The following is a 24,550-nucleotide window of genomic DNA, read 5'->3' on the forward strand; positions in this document are numbered from 1 at the left end:
AACAATAAGATCTAATTCACAGTTTTCCGACAATTAAAACTGTGAAAGATTTTGCGGATTATGCGACAAGAACACCGCTTTACAGAGGCCGCCCGCCATTCGAGAAAGGGATTCTCGTACTGTTTGTGATTGTTGCTGCAAAAAAGGGCTACACAGCTGTGATTACTAATACAGGATGATTGATGGAGATGCTTGTTGTCTAGCTTTGTAAAACACCATCACAATTAGCTGGTAATGTGTTCAGCACTTTAACCATGCTGAACAAGTACCTGCCTCTTCAAGAAGGTAATTCACGTGCACGTGAACCAAGTGGCCGGCTATAGAGCTCGGGTAAATATCTCATACAGGTTGTTCTGCGCCCACTTATTTCGGAACGCGAAATTGCTGCAGCGTAATGAAACAGGCACATCACTTCCAGACAATCGGAACTCGGTGCGGAGTTTTAATTTCAATTTCTCATGAGCCAGATGCGATAATAGTGTTGTACAGAGAAAGATAATCTAGATACGGCCTGTACAATAAGCAACTGTTCTCTGTGCCATGATCAGCAGTAGATTTCATGGGTGTTGACAGATATGATTCTTTACCATGATAGTGGATTATTCTGATATGTCAACCAACACTTTCTATAAGTAATGCCATCATTGTCAAAATATGGTAATGACGTCAAACAACATTGATGATTCCAGCATTTCTAGGTTTGTTTGGCATATATATAATAAATGAATGTCCAACAGTTTTGCATCTTCCGATACATGAAATACATGTTATATTGTAGGAAAAAAACTCCCAGACTCATTGATAAGGTTACATTTTACAATTAAAACAACACACATGGTTTCTACATCTTATTAAAGCATTTTGTATATTACATGGTGAGCCCTGGATGTCCAGGTAATTCTTGTAATTCATTTTTGTTACAACAAACACAATGGAACACTTTTAAACCTTGCACAACAGTGCAGCCATATACCATAGTAGCATGTCACAGGTATTCATGTCTTAACATATGCATGTCCAAAGTCACAAACAAGTAAATAAATGTAGCGAAATGACCAGCATTTCTCGTCAAAGATGAAGTACATGTTTGATGATCGTTTTATGAATGAATAGATGTACTGTTACACATGAGCTGCAATTTTTTTTACTTTCATTCTGTAAGAATAATCAGACAAATATTTACACCCTTAATAAACGCAGTAGTTGTCTACCTTTTGTCTTTGTACTAAAAAGCTACTTGTGTTTTGTATATTTTCAAATGTACATTGCATCTTTGTGTATGGTGCAATCGTTGCTAAATTCATTAGAACTGTAAGCAAAAAAACAAAACAAATTCATTGAAAGTCAGGACACATTAAGCAGCACAATCACACTGTTTCAGGAATAATTGAACTTTAATTAAACTCATGAAGGACCAGCCTCCCATGGAGTATAACACTTTTTACTTTCAATGTATACATGTTCAGTTCAAGCTACTGATAGATCTTTATGTTTCCAACAATATTTTTTCTAAAACAAGTCTATTTTATGGAACAAAGCCTGTCAATGCAACCAGTTCCATCACACAAGGTATGGCATCCAAAACTGTTCTACAACAATTCTGTGCCATTACATCCTTGACACAGAAGCATCCATCCAAGACTTTTACTCGAGCACATGAATGATGGAGTTATAGGCCAATATGTGATATGAATGCACAAGACCAGGAATTTCCATCTCAGCCTTACTCAAAGAGAGCATGTACTTCCTGGCATAGCGCTAACACTTCCGCAACTTGACTGTAACTGGTTGGTGATCTCACTGTAGAAATTCGTCAATATCAAAGCCCTCATTGGAGTCGTCCGCCGTGTTCTCACCATCACCCTCACTCTCATTCTCGGACTCTGATACCTGCAGTGTAACACTCAGGTTAGGACATAGAAGAAATAGTCAAGCAATAATGATGATCTTTATGGTCAGGTCAGCTTCTTAACTACTGATAATGAAACATATCCTCTTTTTTTTAATTGACACCACCATAAACAATAATAATCATAATAATAATTCAAATGATGCAATAGACAGCCCATACATTCTTTGTTCATAATTGTTCAATTTGGAGTATAAATATCAACTTTAATTGTTGTTTTGTTCAATATCAGGCCAATAGGCCACTAACATTTCAAATTACCTGTACACAAGAGATCACAAAAGTTATTAAAACATTGTTACCTGAAGGTCATTATTAAGGTCTGTATCCATGGGCTCCTCCACAGCCTGCTGCTGTTCTACTGCGGCCACCTGATCCGCCAATGCTGAGTGACGGAAAAATTCTGATGGGTCAAAACTGTTCTCATCATCTATCTGTGGGGGCTCCACCTGTATAAACATGACACAGGATTGATAGTTACAGGCAACGGACTGTATAAATTTTTGATAAATTATCCAAAAGTTATCTTTTGTTTGATAAGTTGTGCAAAGGTTATTTTTGGTGTGATAAGTTGTCCAAAGGTTATCTTTTGTTTGGTAAGTTGTCCAAAGGTTATCGTTTATTGATAAGTTGTCCAAAGGTTATTTTGTTTTATAAGTTGTCCAAAAGTTATCTTTGGTTTGATAACTTGTCCAAAGCCTATCTTTGGTTTCATAAGTTGCCAAACAGTTATCTTTTGTTGATAAGTTGTCCAAAGGTTATCTTTTGTTGAAAAGTTGTCCAAAGGTATCTTTTGTTTGACAGGTTGTCCAAAGGATATCCTTGGTTTGATAAGTTGTCGAACGGTTATCTTTTGTTGATAAGTTGTCCAAATGTTATCTTTTGTTGATAAGTTGTCCAAATGTTATCTTTTGTTGATAAGTTGTCCAAAGATTGTCTTTGGTTTGATAAGTTGACCAAAGGTTGTCTTTTGTTTGATAAGTTGTCCATAGGTTGTCTTTTGTTGATAAGTTGTCAAAAGATAATCTTTTGTTTGATAAATTGCCAAAAGGTCATCTTTTGTTTGATAAGTTGTCCATAGGTTGTCTTTTGTTTGATAAGTTGTCCAAAGGTCATCTTTTGTTTGATAAATTGTCCAAAGGTTATCTTTTGTCTGATAAGTTGTCCAAAGGTTGTCTTTTGTTTGATAAGTTGTCCAAAGGTTGTCTTTTGTTTGATAAGTGTCCATAGGTTGTCTTTTGTTGATAAGTTGTCGAAAAGTTGTCTTTTGTTTGATAAATTGTCCAAAGGTTATCTTTTGTTTGATAACTTGTCCAAAGGTTGTCTTTTGTTTGATAAGTTGTCTTTTGTTTGATAAGTTGTCCAAAGGTCATCTTTTGTTTAATAAATTTTTCAAAAGTTGTCTTTTGTTTGATAAGTTGTCCAAAAGTTGTCTTTTGTTCGATAAGTTGTCCAAAGGTTATCTTTTGTTTGATAAGTTGTCCAAAGGTTGTCTTTTGTTTGATAAGTTGTCCAAAAGTTGTCTTTTGTTTGATAAGTTGTCCATAGGTTGTCTTTTGTTTGATAACTTGTCCAAAGGTTGTCTTTTGTTTGATAAGTTGTCCAAAGGTTGTCTTTTGTTTGATAAGTTGTCCAAAGGTTGTCTTTTGTTTGATAAGTTGTCCATATGTTGTCTTTTGTTGATAAGTTGTCCAAAGGTCATCTTTTGTTTGATAAATTGTCCAAAGGTTATCTTTTATTTGATAACTTGTCCAAAGGTTGTCTTTTGTTTGATAAGTTGTCCAAAAGTTGTCTTTTGTTTGATAAGTTGTCCAAAAGTTGTCTTTTGTTTGATAAGTTGTCCAAAGGTTATCTTTTGTTTGATAAGTTGTCGAACGGTTATCTTTTGTTGATAAGTTGTCCAAAAGTTGTCTTTGGTTTGATAAGTTGACCAAAGGTTATCTTTTGTTTGATAAGTTGTCCAAAAGTTGTCTTTTGTTTGATAAGTTGTCCAAAAGTTGTCTTTTGTTTGATAAGTTGTCCAAAGGTCATCTTTTGTTTGATAAGTTGTCCAAAGGTCATCTTTTGTTTGATAAGTTGTCAAAAAGATGTCTTTTGTTTGATAAATTGTCCAAAAGTTGTATTTTGTTTGATAAGTTGTCCAAAGGTCATCTTTGGTTTGATAAGTTGTCCAAAAGTTGTATTTTGTTTGATAAGTTGTCCAAAGGTCATCTTTTGTTTGATAAGTTGTCCAAAAGTTATCTTTTGTTTGATAGTTGTCCAAAGGTCATCTTTTGTTTGATAAGTTGTCCAAAAAATGTCTTTTGTTTGATAAGTTGTCCAAAGGTTGTCTTTTGTTTGATAAGTTGTCCAAAAGTTATATTTTGTTTGATAAGTTGTCCAAAAGTTATCTTTTGTTTGATAAGTTGTCCAAAAGTTATCTGTTGTTTGATAAGTTGTCCAAAGGTCATCTTTTGTTTGATAAGTTGTCCAAAAGTTATCTGTTGTTTGATAAGTTGTCCAAAAGTTATCTTTTGTTTGATGAGTTGTCCAAAGGTTGTCTTTTGTTTGAAAAGTTGTCCAAAAGTTGTCTTTTGTTTGATAAGTTGTCCAAAGGTTGTCTTTTGTTTGATAAGTTTTCCAAAGGTTGTTTTTTGTTTGATAAGTTGTCAAAGGTCATCTTTTGTTTGATAAGTTGTCCAAAGGTTGTTTTTTGTTTGATAAGTTGTCCAAGAGTTGTCTTTTGTTTGATAAGTTGTCCAAAGGTTGTTTTTTGTTTGATAAGTTGTCCAAAGGTCATCTTTTGTTTGATAAGTTGTCCAAAGGTTGTTTTTTGTTTGATAAGTTGTCCAAAAGTTGTCTTTTGTTTGATAAGTTGTCCAAAAGTTGTCTTTTGTTTGATAAGTTGTCCAAAGGTTGTCTTTTGTTTGATAAGTTGTCCAAAAGTTATCTTTTGTTTGATAAGTTGTCCAAAAGTTATCCTTTGTTTGATAAGTTGTCCAAAAGTTATCTTTTGTTTGATAAGTTGTCCAAAAGTTATCCTTTGTTTGATAAGTTGTCCAAAAGTTGTCTTTTGTTTGATAAGTTGTCCAAAAGTTTTTTTTGTTTGAAAAGTTGTCCAAAAGTTATCTTTTGTTTGATAAGTTGTCCAAAGGTCATCTTTTGTTTGATAAGTTGTCCAAAAGTTGTCTTTTGTTTGATAAGTTGTCCAAAGGTTGTCTTTTGTATGATAAGTTGTCCAAAAGTTGTCTTTTGTTTGATAACTTGTCCAAAGGTTGTCTTTTGTTTGATAAGTTGTCCAAAGGTTGTCTTTTGTTTTATAAGTTGTCCAAAAGTTGTCTTTTGTTTGATAAGTTTTCCAAAAGTTATATTTTGTTTGATAACTTGTCCAAAGGTTGTCTTTTGTTTGATAAGTTGTCCAAAGGTTGTCTTTTGTTTGATAAGTTGTCCAAAGGTCATCTTTTGTTTGATAAGTTGTCCGAAAGTTGTCTTTTGTTTGATAAGTTGTCCAAAAGTTATCTTTTGTTTGATAAGTTGTCCAAAAGTTATCCTTTGTTTAATAAATTTTTCAAAAGTTGTCTTTTGTTTGATAAGTTGTCCAAAGGTTAGGTTTTTTGATAAGTTGTCCAAAGGTTAGGTTTTTTTGATAAGTTGTCCAAAGGTTAGGTTTTTTTGATAAGTTGTCCAAAGGTTATCTTTTGTGTGATAAGTTGTCCAAAGGTTGACCAAAGGTTATCTGTTGGCTTGTTTGCAGATTGGTTGGTTAATAGTAATACATGGATAAATATTGCCCTATCAAATAGCTTTTGTGATAACTTATATAAAACTGAAGAATAAACTTAGCTACTGATGGTAAGAAACTACATAACCATTAAATCATTTGATGATGTAATCAAATTACAGAATTTATCTGTATGTTACTTAACTTATGTTTAATATCAAACACAGATTTGAAAAGAAGATTGATGTCAAAAATTATTGTCAGTTTAACTTGTAAGCACAATCACCCATGACATTAATATTTCAGATATGCCCTAGTTACCTGGTACTGCTGACTGTTTGGGTCGTAGCCGGGATCCTCCGGGTAATACGAGCCTGGCTGCTCAAAGCTGTTGTCCTTCTCACCTTCGTCGTCAGAGTCACTCACATTGCCTGAAACATGCACAAAGAATACATCAACACGTAACAATGCCAACAGAGGTAAATACCATGCCATAAATGGTGATATTGTTTCAAGACAAATAATGAATCCACAAATATTAAATATTCGCTTGTCTCCCCCATTGTGTGATCATAGCTGAGAAATAATCAATGATGGACATGAAATTTGCGCTTTTGGACTGGAGACAAACCAACAGTGACCTTGAAGTTTAGCTGATTTAAAAATCAATAAGGGCCATCTCCAAGGCGTGACCAACTGCCAAATCAAGTATGAACTTCCTTGGGGTAAAAGTTCTTAAGTTATTGAGTGGAAATGAATGCACATGGATGGGGGAGACATAAATATACCCCAAACTATAAGCACAGGTGTACCTAGAATGTCATCCTGGTCCTGTGAGTTCTCTACCTTACCTAGAGTGTCATCTTGGTTCCTAGAGTTGTCTACCTTACCTAGAGTGTCATCTTGGTTCCTAGAGTTGTCTACCTTACCTAGATTGTCATCTTGGTTCCTAGAATTGTCTACCTTACCTAGAGTGTCATCCTGGTTTCTAGAGTTGTCTACCTTACCTAGAGTGTCATCTTGGTTCCTAGAGTTCTCTACCTTACCTAGAGTGTCATCTTGGTTCCTAGAGTTGTCTACCTTACCTAGAGTGTCATCTTGGTTCCTAGAGTTGTCTACCTTACCTAGAGTGTCATCTTGGTTCCTAGAGTTGTCTACCTTACCTAGAGTGTCATCTTGGTTTCTAGAGTTCTCTACCTTACCTAGAGTGTCATCTTGGTTCCTAGAGTTGTCTACCTTACCTAGAGTGTCATCCTGGTTATAAGAGTTGTCTCCCTTACCTAGGATGTCATCTTGGTCCTGAAATTGATTAACTTACCTAGGATGTCATCATGGACTAATGATTTGTATGCCTTAATTAGAATGTCATCCTGGTCCTGAATGTTGTCCCCCTTACCTAGGAGGTCATCCTGGTCCAAGGATTTGTCTGCCTTACCTAGGTTGTCATCCTGGACCCAGAGTAGTCTACCTTACCTAGAATGTCATCCTGGTCCCCAGAGTTGTCTACCTTCTCTTCTCCAGCATCCTGCTTCCTCTGCAAACAAACACACATCATGACAGAGTAATGAAGCAGATTCTTGTTACCTTACTTGTACCGAGGTAGAAAGTGTTAAAGAAAAACATGGTTATCTTATGTTACAAAAGCATGGTCAGATTTACAAAGTTTTCAATACCAATGAAAGCGGGAATTTGCACTACATTAAGTAAATTTATTGTGCATGTTTTATCAAATAATAACTGTTTTGAAGTACTCATATGAGAAGCTTCTCAACTTCCAATCTAAGATTTAGTTCATATAATAAACAAATGTCTTATAAAGTTTTATCTGGTAAAAATAAAGATATGCTACCCTGTTTCTACGGGTGAAGGAGTCCTCATCTCCCTCTACATCGACAAAGTCTGAGTCTGACATGTTCACAGCCTGGAAGTACTGCTGGGAGTCCTGGGCTGCAGTTGAGGCGTTTGTGTCATCCACCTCTGAGTATTCCTTGATAGTTACATTCTCCTTCATACTGTAACCATCCATTGACTCTGTGTCCAGGCCTTAAATACACAGTTATAAGGTAGAGTGTTAATCAACTTCAACCTTATTTCACAAACCTACCAATAGATGTCTGTTTGAAAAACACTCAAAGTCAAAGAAAAATAAATAAATAAACCCAACTTCACTCAGAAAGTAGACAATCTATAATTCCATATGTTTTAATAATAGAAAATTCATACAAACAAAACAAAGAGGTTAATTCTTAATAATACATAAGAAAACCAAAAATAATACTGAATTACAAATAATTTTATTATATACTTACTTTAAATGAAACCCAACTAGAATTAAATCAATCTAGAGATTCTTTCACACAGAGTCCCCTCCCCAATTTAACATTGTCAACTATCTCATATATTTTTATCTGGTGTCTTTCAAAACAAAAGGACTCTGAAATTCATGCTTAGTGACAACTCTTTTTTTGCTTGGACAACTTTTTCAAGGAGTAATAAAAGTTCCTTTCAAGTAAACTTGCATATCACACCAATCAATGGCATTGTTATCACCTTGGACAAAAATGGCTTATTATTGTAAAACACTAAAATAAAAAGAAATATTGTCCTGACTGACTGCCCATGATCACATGTCACTTGCTTTTCTATTCATTTCATTGGTACTGAGTGTCTGTTTGACTGCAGTGTTGATAAAACATATGTGAATAATCCTACTGCTGTCAAATCAACACTTAATTCTTGTTGTTTTTCAGAAAACATCCATAATTCAGTTTATTTCAGCTATCTAAAAAGTTTGGGGTTTTATGCTCACTAAGTTCAAAACCTAGATGCATGCAGATACTATTATAAAACGGCATGGACCATGTATCATTATCATTATTTTTGAAGCCCAGCTTTGAAAAGTTTTTTAAAAGTGAATACCGATAACAGTCCAAAAATTGGTTTACCTCCAACAATGTAATTTTTTTAAGTGATGCTAAATGACTGTTAAATGCATGTTCCTCTTAGCTTGTCAACTGTTTATTGCAATGTCACAAAGGTTATAATTTTTACTTTAAAACAGTTTTTACAAACTTTCAGATAAGCCCTCGAATAAGTATATTTTAAACAACAATCATTCCTTTCAATTTCATTACAAATACAGGACCAGTATGGTGAGGCATACCTTGAGTGAACTCATCATGTGTGATAGAGGTTCCCGTGACGATGCTCTCCGACTCTGCAGCCTCTAGGGCAGCTTCCTGCGCAGCCTTGATGTCATGCTCCATCTGCACGATTGTCTCCTCATTCTACATTAGAACATGAATGACTTAGAGATGAGAGGTTATCCACAACCATAACATTACATAAGCCAATATACACCTTTTAAATAAATTTTGCATAATTTCAATGAATGGAGTATAACAGATAATAAATAGACAGTTACATGCAATGTCTATCAAGACTGAAGTTAATATATATATATCCTTTTAAAAGGCTCAGTAGAATAGGAAGTTTGTTAATAAACAAATCCAAAACTAACAGGGCAGTAGAGCCAGTACAATATGACACACACACCAGTGCCCCCAGATTCACCCTACCTCCTGAATGGCAGCCTGGCACACATCCAGCATCTTCTTAGCGGTGAGGGTATAGTTGTTGTCTTTGCCATTATACTGCGCACTGTTTTCGAAGATTAGCTGGACGTCCCTTATGAAGGCCTCCTTGCTCTGATACTTGTGGGTTTGCACTTTCTGTGATAAGTACCAAGGCAAGAGCAGAGAATGAAGTGGACTTTTATTTTAAAGTTTTTATGGAATCCAGAGGGTTTTTTTTGATTGAATGATATTATGGAGAACAGGCCATTGTATTGAATAAACTTCATTAAACTACATGTGTTCCTTATAAAAACATGGTGCAACAGAGAAAGAAATTTCAGTTGATATACATTTACATAAGAGCATTTGCAAATTTACTGGAAACTAAAGGTGACATGTTGGGCTGTTACCTTGGCAATAGTTGATAGATCCATGGGACTTTCTATGACATCATAGTAGTCCTTGATCAGCTTCTTGTTCACAGGGTTCAGGAAAGGCCATGACTGGAGAAAAGAAGTTAGAAGGTTAATTTTGTAATCCAAAGCAGATGTCTCCACCTATTGTTGTCACATTCAGTTCTGACATTTCACAAGTGGAAAAAGAAAAAAAAATATGTATGGGCTAGTAATTTCAGAATCCTTCCACAGTTCAAGAGATATGGGGCAGACACGAAACATAGTCATTTAATAGTCATATGACCTGTGACACCTAAGCGTGACCTTGATCTTGAACCGAGCTGGTTGTAACCTTGCTCTGCACCTTGTCTCAATATGGTGAACTCATGTGGCAAGTTATTTCAAAATCTTTCAAACGGTTCACGAGGTATAGAGCCGTCATGGTTTGTGATGGACAAACTGATAGACAGACAACTCCAGCAAAACAATATGTCTCCCCATTTATGGGGGGACATAATCATATAAAGTTAAGAAAAGGTAAGTCCTGGAAAATAACTGATTTGCTTGTTCCTGTATTCAGCTGTAAACAGCAATAATGGAAAGCAAATTTATACAGACTCAAATGCAAAAAAAATAATTATGTTACACTCTTTTAAGAGATAATTGTGAAATGTTGTAGTCATAACAAATGTTGCATTGTTTACCAGTGTTGCTCTGCTAGACTAGAAAATTTGCACAGTGAAGTCGAAACTCAGGTTTGATACCTTTCACAGCTGTTAGATGTAGTTTATATTGTTCAACCAGTGTAAGTGTACCAACATTATTAAAATCAATTGTATCTTTCTTTAGCTTATCCTCCAAGCATGTTTTTTGTGTGTGCAAAATTCAATTTGAAAAGGGGATATAACACTGTAATGAATTAGTGGTTTGTAACCAAAGTCGAACCTAACCTGAATTTTGTTGTGTTAAACAGTTGTTTCATAAATTGTTAAAATCTGTCAACTTTTTCATGAATGATTGTCCAGACAACATATTTGGAGCAAATTCAAAGTTGAAAGGGGGTTAAAACTATTTCAAAATTTGGTAATTGTAACCAAGTCAAACCCGACCTGTACTTAATTAGAAATATATTGTCGGGACAACTTATGCTGTAAAGGGGCCTTAACTCTGTACAAAATTGTAGTATGTAAGTTGTAACAAAAGTTGAATTTGACCTTTATGTTATGGTGATGAACATGTGTACCAAACCTTATTGCAATCTGTCGAACCTATCATGAGTTATCGTCCAGACAAAACCAATAGACCACCTATTGAACCAGCAAGCTCACTCCTTTATCCCCCTTAACTTTGTTTTTTGGGGGTATACCAAACATTTGAATAATTAAATGTTAGAAACCAATCAAGCAGAACCAATTTCATTTATGTCATCAATTTAAGTGCAAGAGCACCACAAACATGCCGCAATCCAATCTACTTTTCCAACTACATGTTGTCTTCGTTCAGACAAGTCAAATATGATTGACTGGAGCTTACGTTTTCTACGGCCTTTATCCGGTTGAGGATGGTGTCGAAGATGAAGGAGAGGGCTACCTGGTCATTGTCATCCAGAAGAGGGTTGATAGCCTTCTCCAGACGCATCAACTTGTCCTCTTTCTGCACATAGATCATAGTTGGGAAGTGTTAAATGTAAACACAATACATTGACAACTATGAAAATTGTACTATCAGGTTTGCTTGAACAATTTTGTCATTTTCACAGACAGATTCAAATAAAAGGATTTGAAGCATGTTAGTCCACTCATGATATCTAATAACAAGATTTATACTTACAAAACATTTTTTTTAACTTTAATATCACTATTTAGTAACGTTGAGCTGTCTGTACCCACCAACACTTTACCCCACACAATTCCCTACTGAATATGTAGGGTTCTGTTCCCCCCAAACATTTTATCCCAAACAAGTCCCTATTGAGCAAAGAGAGTACGCACCTCTGCCAACCGGCGGAGACAGTGGTCCATCATTGCCTGGGCTGTCATGGTGAACATGCTCTTTGGACCTGCATCACAAAACAGGAATTATCAGACAAAAACCTAAATAAACGGTTTGGAAAATTACCTCCAAATATAACCTGCTAAACAAATATGAAAACAATGTTATAAATGAAACAATGAATGAGTGTGCATCTGCAATTGACAAAATAAACTTCCCATAAATATCTAATACCAATATCAATGTGTGTATACCATGTGATAAATTACGTCATAAATGCTACGTTGGAAGGCAATATTTTGCTTTGAATAGACTTAAAACAAAGATACATGTACTACAACTACATGTATTATTTTTCTTCACCATTTTAAATGAAACAAAGGGCAGTCTATGCTGCTTAAAAAGCCCTGCCTTCGTTTTTTTGCATGAGTTTGATTAGGTAATTAGTTTACACTTCGACAAACTTGTTTCTAAAAAATGGTTTTGACAGTGCTCCATCAGGCAGCGGTTTTGTGAAAAGGTTTGACGAAGTGTTTTGAAAAAAACAACTCTTATTCCAACTCTGGTAATAACCAGAAGGCAGAGTTGTGTAAGGGACGTAGACTGCGCAATGTTTCATTTGAAATGGTAAAGTTATCCTTGTTTAAAGATATCGTTCAAAGCAAAATATTGCCTTCAGACGAAGCATTCATGATCCAATTTATCACGTGGTATACACACACTGAATATCATAAGTTCATCAAAATCTCACCATTGTAAAGTGTACTGTTTTTAAGTATCAGGTTGACATCCAGAAGAAAGTCCTCTCTAGACTTAAACTTTTTGGCTCTAAGATTCTGAAAAAGATCATTAATGATATCAATGATATGAATACAAAATTCTTCATGTAACACAAAATCTATTCACTTGACAATCCATGTTCATCAAGGAAGGTACAGTAAAAACCCTATATGCGACAACCCCATTCTCACGACCAACACGCTAATGAGACCAAATTTTTTCAGACCTGACCTTTTCCCCTATAATTCAATGGTCATAAACCCCGAAAAAATGGGCACCCCGTTATTCAGTAAAACCACCACTTAATCCAGTCCCTTTAAATTCATCGAATGTTAAATTCATCATTTAATGCGATTGCAAGCAATTTGTTGATAGGTACTATACATGTTTAAGTTCACACCTAAATTGACACACAATACAAATAAATTCACAACACGTGTCCCAGTTTAAGGATAATCACCGACCACTTTACGACAACAAGTAGCCGCTTTACGATAGAGGTCAAGATTAGAGTGAAAAACACAAAAGTGTTTGATAATTGATGGGTTTTTGATTGATTTAATGCTTTTGATTGGATTTTTTGGACTTACTGTGAAAATATATTAAAGAACATTCAAACTGTGTTGTTTTAAAACATAATATTCTTTGAACAATTGATGATGTAAATTAATAAGTGACATAACTTTTACTTATTTTCTCTGCTTGAACAGTATTCTTTATAGCCCCATATAACCAATACCCAGTTAAACATGTACATATGTACATAGTAGAAATCTAATAAATTCCACCACTTGACCATTCACAAACCTTATCAGCACAATCTCAGTAATGAGACCACCCCACTATTAAGACCATTTTCTCGAAGTCCCATAATTGGTCTGAATAGAGGGTTGTTACTGTACCTTATACATAACACAAAAGTTCTCCCTGATGGTCTGCCCGTACATATTATCCTACTCAATAGGTCTCACCTTCCCAATGGTTGGCAGGTTACCATTACCCTTCTCCCTGATGGTCTGCCCGTACATATTATCCTACTCAATAGGTCTCACCTTCCCAATGGTTGGCAGGTTACCATTACCCTACTGCCTGATGGTCTGCCCGTACATATTATCCTACTCAATAGGTCTCACCTTCCCAATGGTTGGCAGGTTACCATTACCCTACTGCCTGATGGTCTGCTGGTAGACATAACCCTACTCCATAGGTCTCACCTCTCTGATGGTCTGCAGGTCCATGGGCTCCTTGATGATGGTGAAGTAGTCTGGCACACTCTTAGCATTCACTGGGAACAGGAATGGCTGCGTCTACAATGGGAATGTAACATCATCTCTGCAGTTAAATTATATGCTATACCAAACTTCAATTAAAGTTTAGATCTCTAGTGAACAACAAAGGAATATAAAATACTTTTTCTCATTTGTTAACTGCTTAACTCTTACTATATAGCTGATGTGACGACTCATTTCGAAAATACATATAAATAGCTATTTTACAACATCTTGAAGAATTTTTTAGAAACTGATGATGCAAGGCAATGATTCTACTTCTGACAGCGTTTTATTGCTAATCAGTCAAGTTAAAATCATCAAACTTAAACTGCAGAAATTCTTATTACATTGGGCATATCCCTCATCTCGTTGAGCAGCTGTTCAAAGATGGTAGACATAGTAACCACAGGGTCAGCACGGCGACGATGAGATGATTGGCGTGGCTTCTGCATAAAAGAATAGAAGGTTAGAATAGAGTTTACTATAAAGAACATACTTTTTATCAGGAATTGCAGGTATTTTTTGACAGCAATCAAAGAAAATGAAAAGAAAACTCTGATATCTGACCTTAAGATAGTCACAGTGTATGGTGGTCCCTGCCTTCTTCCTCTTCTTGCCCTCCATTGCCTGTTTTGGAAACTTCAGGACGAGAGACTTGCGCTTTATCTGTTCAGCACTGCAAACAAGTTTAAGAACGTTTATCAGGAATCTTGGTGATTCAAATGCAAAAACATTCAAGAATTATTACAAGACCATCATGTAGGACAACAACAGTTTTGAGCAGCAACAACTATATCTGTTGGAGCAGGAGAACGGTGAGAGTGGCCTATTGTCATAGGTGTTGCCTCTCATCCAGAGGTTGTGGGATTGATCCCCACCAAGGGAATGTTCTCTTGGCCTTTCAATAGGATACAGTACTGGTTCTGCCCAGGAAACAGACTCAACAAGAGCTGTCACAGAGACAGCGCGCTCGACTATTCTGCCGCTTTTCGTAGTATGGATTGAAAAAAGTTGGCGAAACATGTATGGATCACTGTTGGATAAGATTTCAATGCAATACATGATGTGCTAAGATATTTACATAAATTGAATTGGAAAATATTCCAGGTGGTACGCAAACCTTAACGTAAATTCTAAGTCGAACTAGAACTCCGCGAGTCGGAAGTGTCGCCTGACAAATTATTTACTGTCGACATTATAGCTGTTAGATTGGCATTTTATTCATTTATAGACAATGATGTTGCCATTTAACTTTTAAGTGTAGGTGGCATTTGAACTGAAGGTAACAACGTTAAGCCAGGAAGTCGGCCATTTTGTTGTTGTTGTTGTTAATCAATCGTAACCCCTTGTTGTATTTTTGTAGAGGGACACCCAAGGAAGCTTCCTGTCAAGTTTCATTGAATTTGGCCAGGTAATTTCAGAGGAGATGTTCTTTAAGCAATTGTTGACGGAAGGACGACGGACAAAGACCGATCACAATAGCTCACCTTGAGCACTTCGTGCTCTGGTGAGCTAAAAAAAGTGTGCAAGGTAAAGTTAAACATGAAAATTAACAAAGGGCAATAACTCTAATATGAAAGCAAGAGATACAGTTTTTGTGCACTGCACTTTCCCTCAATCAGATATACATACGGAATAAGTTTCAGGTTGATACCTCCTATAGTTTACAAGATATGCCACGGACAAAACCTAAGCATGAAAATTAACAAAGGGCAATAACTCTAAAAATATGGCAGCAAGAGCTACGGTTCTTGTGCACTGCACTTGCCCTCAATTAGATCTATCTAGCTATGAAGTTTCAAGTTGATACCTCTTATATTCTTCAAGATATGCCCCGGACAAAACTTTAAGCATGAAAATTAACAAAGGGCAATAACTCTAAACATATAGATGCAAGAGTTACGGTTTTTGTGCACTGCACTTTCGCTCAATCAGATATACCTACGGAATAAGTTTCAGGTTGATACCTCCTATAGTTTACGAGATATGCCACGGACAAAACCTAAGCAAGAAAATTAACGAAGGGCAATAACTCTAAAAATATGGCAGCAAGAGTAACAGATCTTACCCTCAATGAGATCTATCTAGCTATGAAGTTTCAAGTTGATTCCTCTTATATTCTTCAAGATATGCCCCGGACAAAACTTTAAGCATGAAAATTAACAAAGGGCAATAACTTTAAAACTAAGAAAGCAAGAGTTACGGTTATTGTGCACTGCACTTGCCCTCCATGAGATCTATCTACATATGAAGTTTCAAGTTGATAAATCTTATATTCTACAAGATATGCCCCGGACAAAACTTTAAGCATGAAAAATAACAAAGGGCAATAACTCTAAAAATATGGAAGCAAGAGTAACAGTTCTTGTGCACTGCACTTGCCCTCAATTAGATCTATCTACATATGAAATTTCAAGTTGATACCACTAATAGTTTAGGAGATATACCCCGGACAAGCGAAAATGGGACGCGGCCGCCGCCACCGCCGCCGCCGACGCCACCGCCGCCGCCACCGACGCCGCTGACAAAAGTAACCCCTATATGTTGTCTTTTCAGGCGACACAAAAAGGGGCATAATTTTGTCAAATTCCTTGATAGAGTTACCTCCTCATGTGTACAAGTTGGGGGCATGATGGTGAACAAGCTGGAAAAGTTTCAAAGCCAGATGTCAATGGAATTTGAAAATGTTAGAGGTGGTATGCAAACTTTAACGTAAATTAAAGGTTGGAAAAGGGGCATTACTTTGTCAAAATGCTTGAGTTACCTTCTCCTGTGTACGGGTTGGGGGCATGATGGTGAACAAGTGTGCAAAGTTTCAAAACCATATGTCAATGGACTTTGAAAATATTTGAGGTGGTACGCAAACTTAAACGTAAATTCTAAGTAGAAAAAGAGGCATAATTTTGTCAAAATGCTTGATAGAGTTACCTCCTCCTGTGTACAGGTTGGGGGCATGATGGTGAACAAGTGTGCAAAGTTTCAAAGCCAGATGTCAATGGACTTTGAAAATATTTGAGGTGGTACGCAAACTTAAACATAAATTCTAAGTAGAAAGAGGCATAATTTTGCCAAAATGCTTGATAGAGTTACCTCCTCCTGTGTACAGGTTGGGGGCATGATGGTGAACAAGTGTGCAAAGTTTCAAAGCCAGATGTCAATGGACTTTGAAAATATTTGAGGTGGTACGCAAACTTAAACGTAAATTCTAAGTAGAAAAAGGGGCATAATTTTGTCAAAATGCTTGATAGAGTTACCTCCTCCTGTGTACAGATTTGGGGCATAACGGTGAACAAGTGTGCAAAGTTTCAAAGCCATATGTCAATGGACTTTGAAAATATTTGAGGTGGTACAATACTCTTACAAAAACTTTAACATAAGTGGTTACGCCGACGCCGACGCTCGGGTGACTAGGATAGCTATCCTTATTCTTCGAATAATCGAGCTAAAAATAATACATATTACGGTAGCTGTTAAAATGATGCAATGAAGCAACTATATCTGTAAAAGAGTAAACCTGACCAAAGAGTAAGTCACTTACTGCTCCATGAGACTCTTGCTCAGTTTAAGCTTGGTGCCAACAACATCCACAAGTCCATGGTCCTGAAGTGTGCTGTCTTCGGCAGTGACCTCTTCCTCAGTCATCGCGACCTTCACTGGTGGCTCCACACTGCGACCCAACTTACTGAAGTTAGGGCACTCCTTGTTTGTCCTCATGTGCCCCATCTGACCACACGATCCACACTTCATCTGCAAACACACGTTTTGTCACATCATCCACAATACTCCTTTACATTGCTTTGAGGAAAGAGTATAATATCTAACCACACAAATATGGCCGTAAACATGTAGATATGCTCTGTTAAAACCAGTATGTTTCAAACACAATACATGCATTTAATTGTAACATAACTTAGCTGACATGGAATATAAAATTTACTTCAAACCCAGCAAGTCATACAGCCCATGAAGACATTACGGAATATTTTTAAATATATATGGAACATAATTATAGATTTGGAGAAAGCACAATGTTTTATCCAAACTTATGTTTCACAAGTACAGAGCTAAGTGTTATCAGTTCAATGTTCCTTAAAGTAAAACTAAGTTTTATAAACATATGATATAACATATCAACTTTACAATGAATTTATGAAAACAGTCAATTTCTTTCATTTTCAAATACAAGACAGACTGAATGCTTAATCTAAAACTGTTAAATGGCTTATATTACCCTACTCAATAGGTCTCACCATTCCTGTCTAATATTAATGAAATCTACAGCTGAGAAATAAGAAAGGCTATGTATTATCAGTATAATAGTTAGTCTAATTTAGTTTATTAATTTAAGAGTATTTATGAGGCAAGTATAGACTTCTTATACATGTGTTTCATACTGGAAATTATTGATTTTCAAACTTAATCATATATTCAATATTATATGATATATGCAGCATGGCATTTTATGTAGAAAAGGTTTGTAAGCAAAATTTTACTGTTTCCATTTTAATAAAGTATGCAAGATTATGAAGCAAGGGATTTATCATGAAAACCAAATGAAACCAAACAAAGACCTTTGATTTAAGTATCTGAGCCTCCTTCTTTTTCTTCTTCTTGTCGGACATAATAGGCGTGGTTTTCTCCTTCTCCTCGTTCCGCTTGATCCGTCGTAACTGCTCCTGGAGTCTACATAACATATACGCATTGAAACAATCTCATCAACAAGCATCCAAAGAAGTGTTTTAAGATAGCAATTCTCAACTAAATGCTAAGTGTAAGAAACAAATTATTATTAAAAGATTTAACTTGTTAATCTGAATAAGCAGAGAGTTTCATGTCAAGCCAAACATACTGTTTGAAAATATACCTCGTTACAGCCAATAATAATTCATTTTAAAATTTTATCCTGCAATATGATGGCCCTCTTATGTTCTGCAATAAGGTAATGATAGAGGAATGGCCTTTTTTGTATTGTATATTGATCTCCACCATAATAGGTAAGCTAAGGCTTCATCTTTCATTCATCATCTCATCAATGTTATGTAGCCAAGTGAAATTACAGTCTAAGAGAGATAATTCTGTAATCAGAGAATGCAGTTGGTTTATCATATTAATCTCCCTTGCCTTTTGTGAAAGAAACAGGAAATCTCAAGGTTGATTGATTGCCTTGCACTGTTGAATTCTACGAATATGCTTGTTTTACTTTGTTTTAAAAAACTTGATTGTTTTACCTGGAGTCTCATATACTGTTCGTATTGATTTGCATTTGTTGTCTTTTGTGTTTGTCTTGGTTTAGCAATGGATTGGAATGATCATTATTTCATTCAGCTGCATTTATTTTGTTTTGTCATGTATTTTCATGACATTAGCATACATTGTATTTAAATCGAAATGGCAGTTCCACGAGTTCCTCTTTCCATATACTAATAGATGTGGGTTTGGTTACAGTGTAACATGCATGGATAACAGATGTCTCTGTGGGAGTATGAGGTGAGTAGGAGTGATTGATTCCATAAATCAGTAAGTTCCATGTTCATGTTATGTTTTAGGATGTACTGTGCTGTTGTAATCATTTGCATTATACATGTGTTATATGTTATAGCCTTTTAATTTAATCTGCCACTTATACAAGATATTAGACTGTTTACAATGTAAAGACAGCTAAAATTTTAAATGTGTTTTTATTAATTATCTAATGATTGTTAGTATTTATATTTTCATGACGCTCGGATATTAAGTAAACATTGGAGGATTGAATATAGAGATATTGAGGAACACTGTGTTTGTTGTTTGAACTATTCAACTACTATATATGGTAATCTGGACATATAGACCCACCCTCGCTTAGGATTTATTCTTATCTTAAACCTGGAATAACCTAGAAAGCAACAGTTAGAAATTGTGTAAATTTCTATCAAAATTTCGATCTTTATTTCCTATGAAGTGACTTCAAAAACTGAGATTAATAGCTATTAAGATTAGTATAAAGCAGTTTGGTTGGTTGAAGATACATGTGATGCCTGACCTTCTTCTTTCTCTGCGCATCTCTTCCTTCACTGTATCATCCATGGTAGCAAACTGCTTGCTGAAATTCAGTCAAACAGGGTTTACTTACAAAGTGATAAAACACATTCAAATCTGCATACATTCAATCAGTAATTAAAGACCTTCTTATGAAAACAAATCCTGTTTATTAAAAATTTGCAATAAATCTTAATATCTATTCCACTTACATGAAGTTGTGGTCCTTGGTTTTCTGTATGCGGACGTAGGCATCGATAACGGATGGTTTGATAACCCACTCCACTCTCGTGTACTCTTTCCCATTGTCGTCTATAAATGTTCTCGTGATCTTCAATTTCTTGCCAGCCTGAGTAATCAATATTGGTCTTACATCTTTTTCAAGCACTGGCCCAAACAATGGTAGGAGAAAAGTAGGAGTAAAGTAGGTAAAAAGTAGGAGCCCTTTTCACAACAAAAGGGGGGAAAAAGGGGGAAAAATTATAAAAAATTTACATAAATTTTTCAATGTCCTAGATCGAGTTCATTTGGACTGTAATGAAACTAAACTTTATTTTAAATTGACTAAAACACACGGTTTTGGTTTCATGTGGTTATCAGTAAAATTATATATTCAATAAAGACAACAGATCAATAAATCAGCATTTTTTGGTAATAAGTGAAAATAATATGAAGGTTTGACAAAAAGATGAAAAAGGTTGATCTTTTAAAAACATAGGAAAAAGGAGGAAAAATAAGAAATCCTGGAAAGCCTGAACATACTATTAGTACCATAAATATAAGAGCAGGACCTCATTAACAAAAGGTTTATAATTGATTACTTCCTTTTTTGGTACATAAAATGTCTAATAATATTTCAAACACAGTATAAGGAGAAGATTGAATTGTAGGTGAAACTTTAATTATATCTACGTGTATTATGGTTGTTGAAAAACAATTGTTCAATGCTGCTTTCTGTATGGCCCACAGAGAGAGACTACACAGCTTGCTGACATCGGTATACAAAAACATGCTAATTTCAATGGAAACTTTATGCAGGCTGCTGTTGTTGGTATAATTAATTGATACCATGTTCGCTATAGTGTATACATACCATGTTGGCTATGGCGTCTTCTTCCTGTTTTCCGGCATCCTTCTTTCCCTTGTCATCCTTTCCCTCAAACATCATCCGCTGGAGATCCCGCCTCTCAGCTTCTTCCCGCTCCATTTTGATCTACAACATTCATACCAACAATAGATCAAATATAACTTGAATATTCTTTAAAAATTCCTTGTCATCCTTCATCTCAACTCATAAATGCTTGAGCAAATGAAATCAGTATCATCTTATTATCTTTACAGGTAGCACTTAATTACCATTCGAATGGATAAAATAGCTATAGAGAACTCAACCAAGTACATGAAATTATTCCAACATTGTAACTCCCTCACCCACCTGAGAGGAGGTTTTCTTGCTTGACAACATACTCTCCAGATTCTTCCCAATCTCTTCAAATTCTGAGTCCTCTGACGTAGACCCTTCATCTGTTGACAGGTGTTCATTGGATGACAGGATTCTGAAATGTCCAGTTCATTGTATTAAGACACATTTGAAATAACAAAACTAAAAATGCAATGCAATGCAAAACCAGATCTTATTCTATTTCATTTGGAAATTTAAATTGTGGGTTTCTAAATAAAAGCAGTGACCTTCACCTTGTTCCTACCAACCCTAAATACAATCTACAGTTTGCTCCTTTATACTAGTCTTCATAACTACACATTCATGTTATTCCAAACGCAGTTATTGAGTTAAACTTGTTTGTCTATTTTCATTATCAATGACCTTGACCACACTGACCCTAAACACTATACCAAAGTACCACTTCTTATGAATTTGCTATATATATAAACATATTGAGCATTAACCATTTTTGCTTTTAAGTGACTGCTACCACCAACTCATAGTAGCAAACTCACATAAAAACTTCACATAATACATGACAATCCAGCACAAGCTTACTCACTACACATCAGCTCTATCCGAAGATTGAGAGCACAACCATTTTTGCTGTTAAAGTGACTTTGACCACATCAAACCCATCAGTTATCCCAAGTTATGTTATCACATAAAAATGTCTAATACAAACGGGATAAAAAATAACAATATGATAATTTTATAAGAACAGCTACAGTAACTGTGTGTAGCCATCATTTACAGGTAACTGTTAGAAATGTTGTATAGATTAACCTGTATGTACATGTACTCTAGGTCTTTCAGCTGACACAATAACCTTTCCCCAGTAATAACACCTCCCCCCCCCCCCGACCTGCACAATGTAAATCTCATCTGTTCTTCAGATCTAACAGTCTCTGACATTCCCTCTCATCCCTCCCTCCCCTCCCCCAACCTCCCACACAAACAATGTTAGTCTTGTCCGTTATGCAGGTAAAACAGTCTCTGACATTCCCTCTCATCCCTCCCCTCCCCTCCCCAACCTCCCACACAAACAATGTTAGTCTTGTCTGTTATGCAGGTAAAACAGTCTCTGACATTCCCTCTCACCCCTCCCCTCCCCTCCCCAACCTCCCACACAAACAATGTTAGTCTTGTCCGTTATGCAGGTAAAACAGTCTCTGACATTCCCTCTCATCCCTCCCTCCCCTCCCCCAACCTCCCACACAAACAATGTTAGTCTTGTCCGTTATGCAGGTAAAACAGTCTCTGACATTCCCTCTCATCCCTCCCTCCCCTCCCCCAACCTCCCACACAAACAATGTTAGTCTTGTCTGTTATGCAGGTAAAACAGTCTCTGACATTCCCTCTCATCCCTCCCCTCCCCCAACCTCCCACACAAACAATGTTAGTCTTGTCTGTTATGCAGGTAAAACAGTCTCTGACATTCCCTCTCACCCCTCCCCTCCCCTCCCCCAACCTCCCACACAAACAATGTTAGTCTTGTCCGTTATGCAGGTAAAACAGTCTCTGACATTCCCTCTCATCCCTCCCCTCCCCTCCCCAACCTCCCACACAAACAATGTTAGTCTTGTCTGTTATGCAGGTAAAACAGTCTCTGACATTCCCTCTCACCCCTCCCCTCCCCTCCCCCAACCTCCCACACAAACAATGTTAGTCTTGTCCGTTATGCAGGTAAAACAGTCTCTGACATTCCCTCTCATCCCTCCCTCCCCTCCCCCAACCTCCCACACAAACAATGTTAGTCTTGTCCGTTATGCAGGTAAAACAGTCTCTGACATTCCCTCTCATCCCTCCCTCCCCTCCCCAACCTCCCACACAAACAATGTTAGTCTAGTCCGTTATGCAGGTAAAACAGTCTCTGACATTCCCTCTCATCCCTCCCTCCCCTCCCCAACCTCCCACACAAACAATGTTAGTCTTGTCTGTTATGCAGGTAAAACAGTCTCTGACATTCCCTCTCATCCCTCCCCTCCCCTCCCCAACCTCCCACACAAACAATGTTAGTCTTGTCCGTTATGCAGGTAAAACAGTCTCTGACATTCCCTCTCATCCCTCCCTCCCCTCCCCAACCTCCCACACAAACAATGTTAGTCTTGTCCGTTATGCAGGTAAAACAGTCTCTGACATTCCCTCTCATCCCTCCCTCCCCTCCCCCAACCTCCCACACAAACAATGTTAGTCTTGTCCGTTATGCAGGTAAAACAGTCTCTGACATTCCCTCTCATCCCTCCCTCCCCTCCCCAACCTCCCACACAAACAATGTTAGTCTTGTCCGTTATGCAGGTAAAACAGTCTCTGACATTCCCTCTCATCCCTCCCTCCCCTCCCCCAACCTCCCACACAAACAATGTTAGTCTTGTCCGTTATGCAGGTAAAACAGTCTCTGACATTCCCTCTCATCCCTCCCTCCCCTCCCCCAACCTCCCACACAAACAATGTTAGTCTTGTCCGTTATGCAGGTAAAACAGTCTCTGACATTCCCTCTCATCCCTCCCTCCCCTCCCCAACCTCCCACACAAACAATGTTAGTCTTGTCCGTTATGCAGGTAAAACAGTCTCTGACATTCCCTCTCATCCCTCCCCTCCCCTCCCCAACCTCCCACACAAACAATGTTAGTCTTGTCTGTTATGCAGGTAAAACAGTCACTGACATAAGGCAAACAGTCTTCTTCCTGAACTATACACAATATAAGACTCATCTGTTCTGCAGATCAAAAAGTTGCTGACATAGGTAAAATTGTTCCCTCCCTCAACCCTAAACAATTTTATCATACAACCTGTTCTGCAGGTCAATCACAAATTGACACTTGCTACCTCTTTACTTCAAAACTTACACACACACACACACAGAATGCTAAGCTCACCTGTTCTGCAGGTCAAACAGTCGCTGACATTAGTCAAACAGTCCATCCCCACCAACCCTACCCCCACACAATGTTAGCCTCACCTGTTCTGTAGGTCAAACAGTCGCTGACATTCCTCTTTGTATCTCTCCTGGTGCTCTGCTACGGAGAACCTGTTACCACGTGCAAACTTATTCCAACCTGCAAGGAAAACAATGTGAAAAATCTGGCAACGATGCACTCCTCAATAAAGGCAAGTTATGGTTGTCTCCATATAATAGCAGAATACTTTCATTTGTAATTACCACTTAATAACCTGACCATAGATTTAACATATTGCTAACGAACAAAGGATATAAAACGTAGAAACATTGTGAATTACACATGCAAATCATAATAACATTCAACAGTGGCAAAGTACAAAGCTATAACTAACTGAAAAGATATACTTACGCAGTTTGTGAAAGTTAATCAATGCTTTAATATTTAAAAATTACAAAACCATTGATAATATATTTTTACAATAGAGAGTAATATGCTAATTAAGAGTTTAATTAACAATTCTTCAAAGTGATTTAACTGAGCAAGTTAAGTTGAACATACAACTT

General features: G+C 36.7%; 1 protein-coding gene across 1 annotated transcript in view; it reads right to left on the reverse strand.

Annotated features, from left to right (window-relative positions):
• Positions 1 to 833: 833 nt before the first annotated feature.
• The window catches only part of LOC128228127 (transcription initiation factor TFIID subunit 1-like), a 41,832-nt gene continuing 18,115 nt past the window's right edge, over positions 834 to 24,550 (reverse strand). Inside the window, exons 26-46 of the mRNA XM_052939246.1 lie at positions 24,047 to 24,143; positions 21,076 to 21,196; positions 20,734 to 20,853; positions 19,853 to 19,989; positions 19,645 to 19,704; positions 18,194 to 18,305; positions 17,161 to 17,369; positions 14,190 to 14,298; positions 13,970 to 14,068; positions 13,566 to 13,658; positions 12,323 to 12,407; positions 11,571 to 11,638; positions 11,113 to 11,232; positions 9,595 to 9,687; positions 9,188 to 9,340; positions 8,773 to 8,896; positions 7,459 to 7,652; positions 7,083 to 7,143; positions 5,931 to 6,040; positions 2,212 to 2,358; positions 834 to 1,890 (exon numbers count right to left, since the gene is read on the reverse strand). Coding sequence (XP_052795206.1) covers positions 1,798 to 1,890; positions 2,212 to 2,358; positions 5,931 to 6,040; positions 7,083 to 7,143; positions 7,459 to 7,652; positions 8,773 to 8,896; positions 9,188 to 9,340; positions 9,595 to 9,687; positions 11,113 to 11,232; positions 11,571 to 11,638; positions 12,323 to 12,407; positions 13,566 to 13,658; positions 13,970 to 14,068; positions 14,190 to 14,298; positions 17,161 to 17,369; positions 18,194 to 18,305; positions 19,645 to 19,704; positions 19,853 to 19,989; positions 20,734 to 20,853; positions 21,076 to 21,196; positions 24,047 to 24,143 — 2,405 coding nt within the window. The 3' untranslated portion in view covers positions 834 to 1,797. The remainder of the gene's footprint in view (positions 1,891 to 2,211; positions 2,359 to 5,930; positions 6,041 to 7,082; positions 7,144 to 7,458; positions 7,653 to 8,772; positions 8,897 to 9,187; positions 9,341 to 9,594; positions 9,688 to 11,112; positions 11,233 to 11,570; positions 11,639 to 12,322; positions 12,408 to 13,565; positions 13,659 to 13,969; positions 14,069 to 14,189; positions 14,299 to 17,160; positions 17,370 to 18,193; positions 18,306 to 19,644; positions 19,705 to 19,852; positions 19,990 to 20,733; positions 20,854 to 21,075; positions 21,197 to 24,046; positions 24,144 to 24,550) is intronic.

The sequence above is a fragment of the Mya arenaria genome, chromosome 3 (genome assembly GCF_026914265.1).
Source record: "Mya arenaria isolate MELC-2E11 chromosome 3, ASM2691426v1".
In the NCBI taxonomy this organism is placed as follows: domain Eukaryota; kingdom Metazoa; phylum Mollusca; class Bivalvia; order Myida; family Myidae; genus Mya; species Mya arenaria.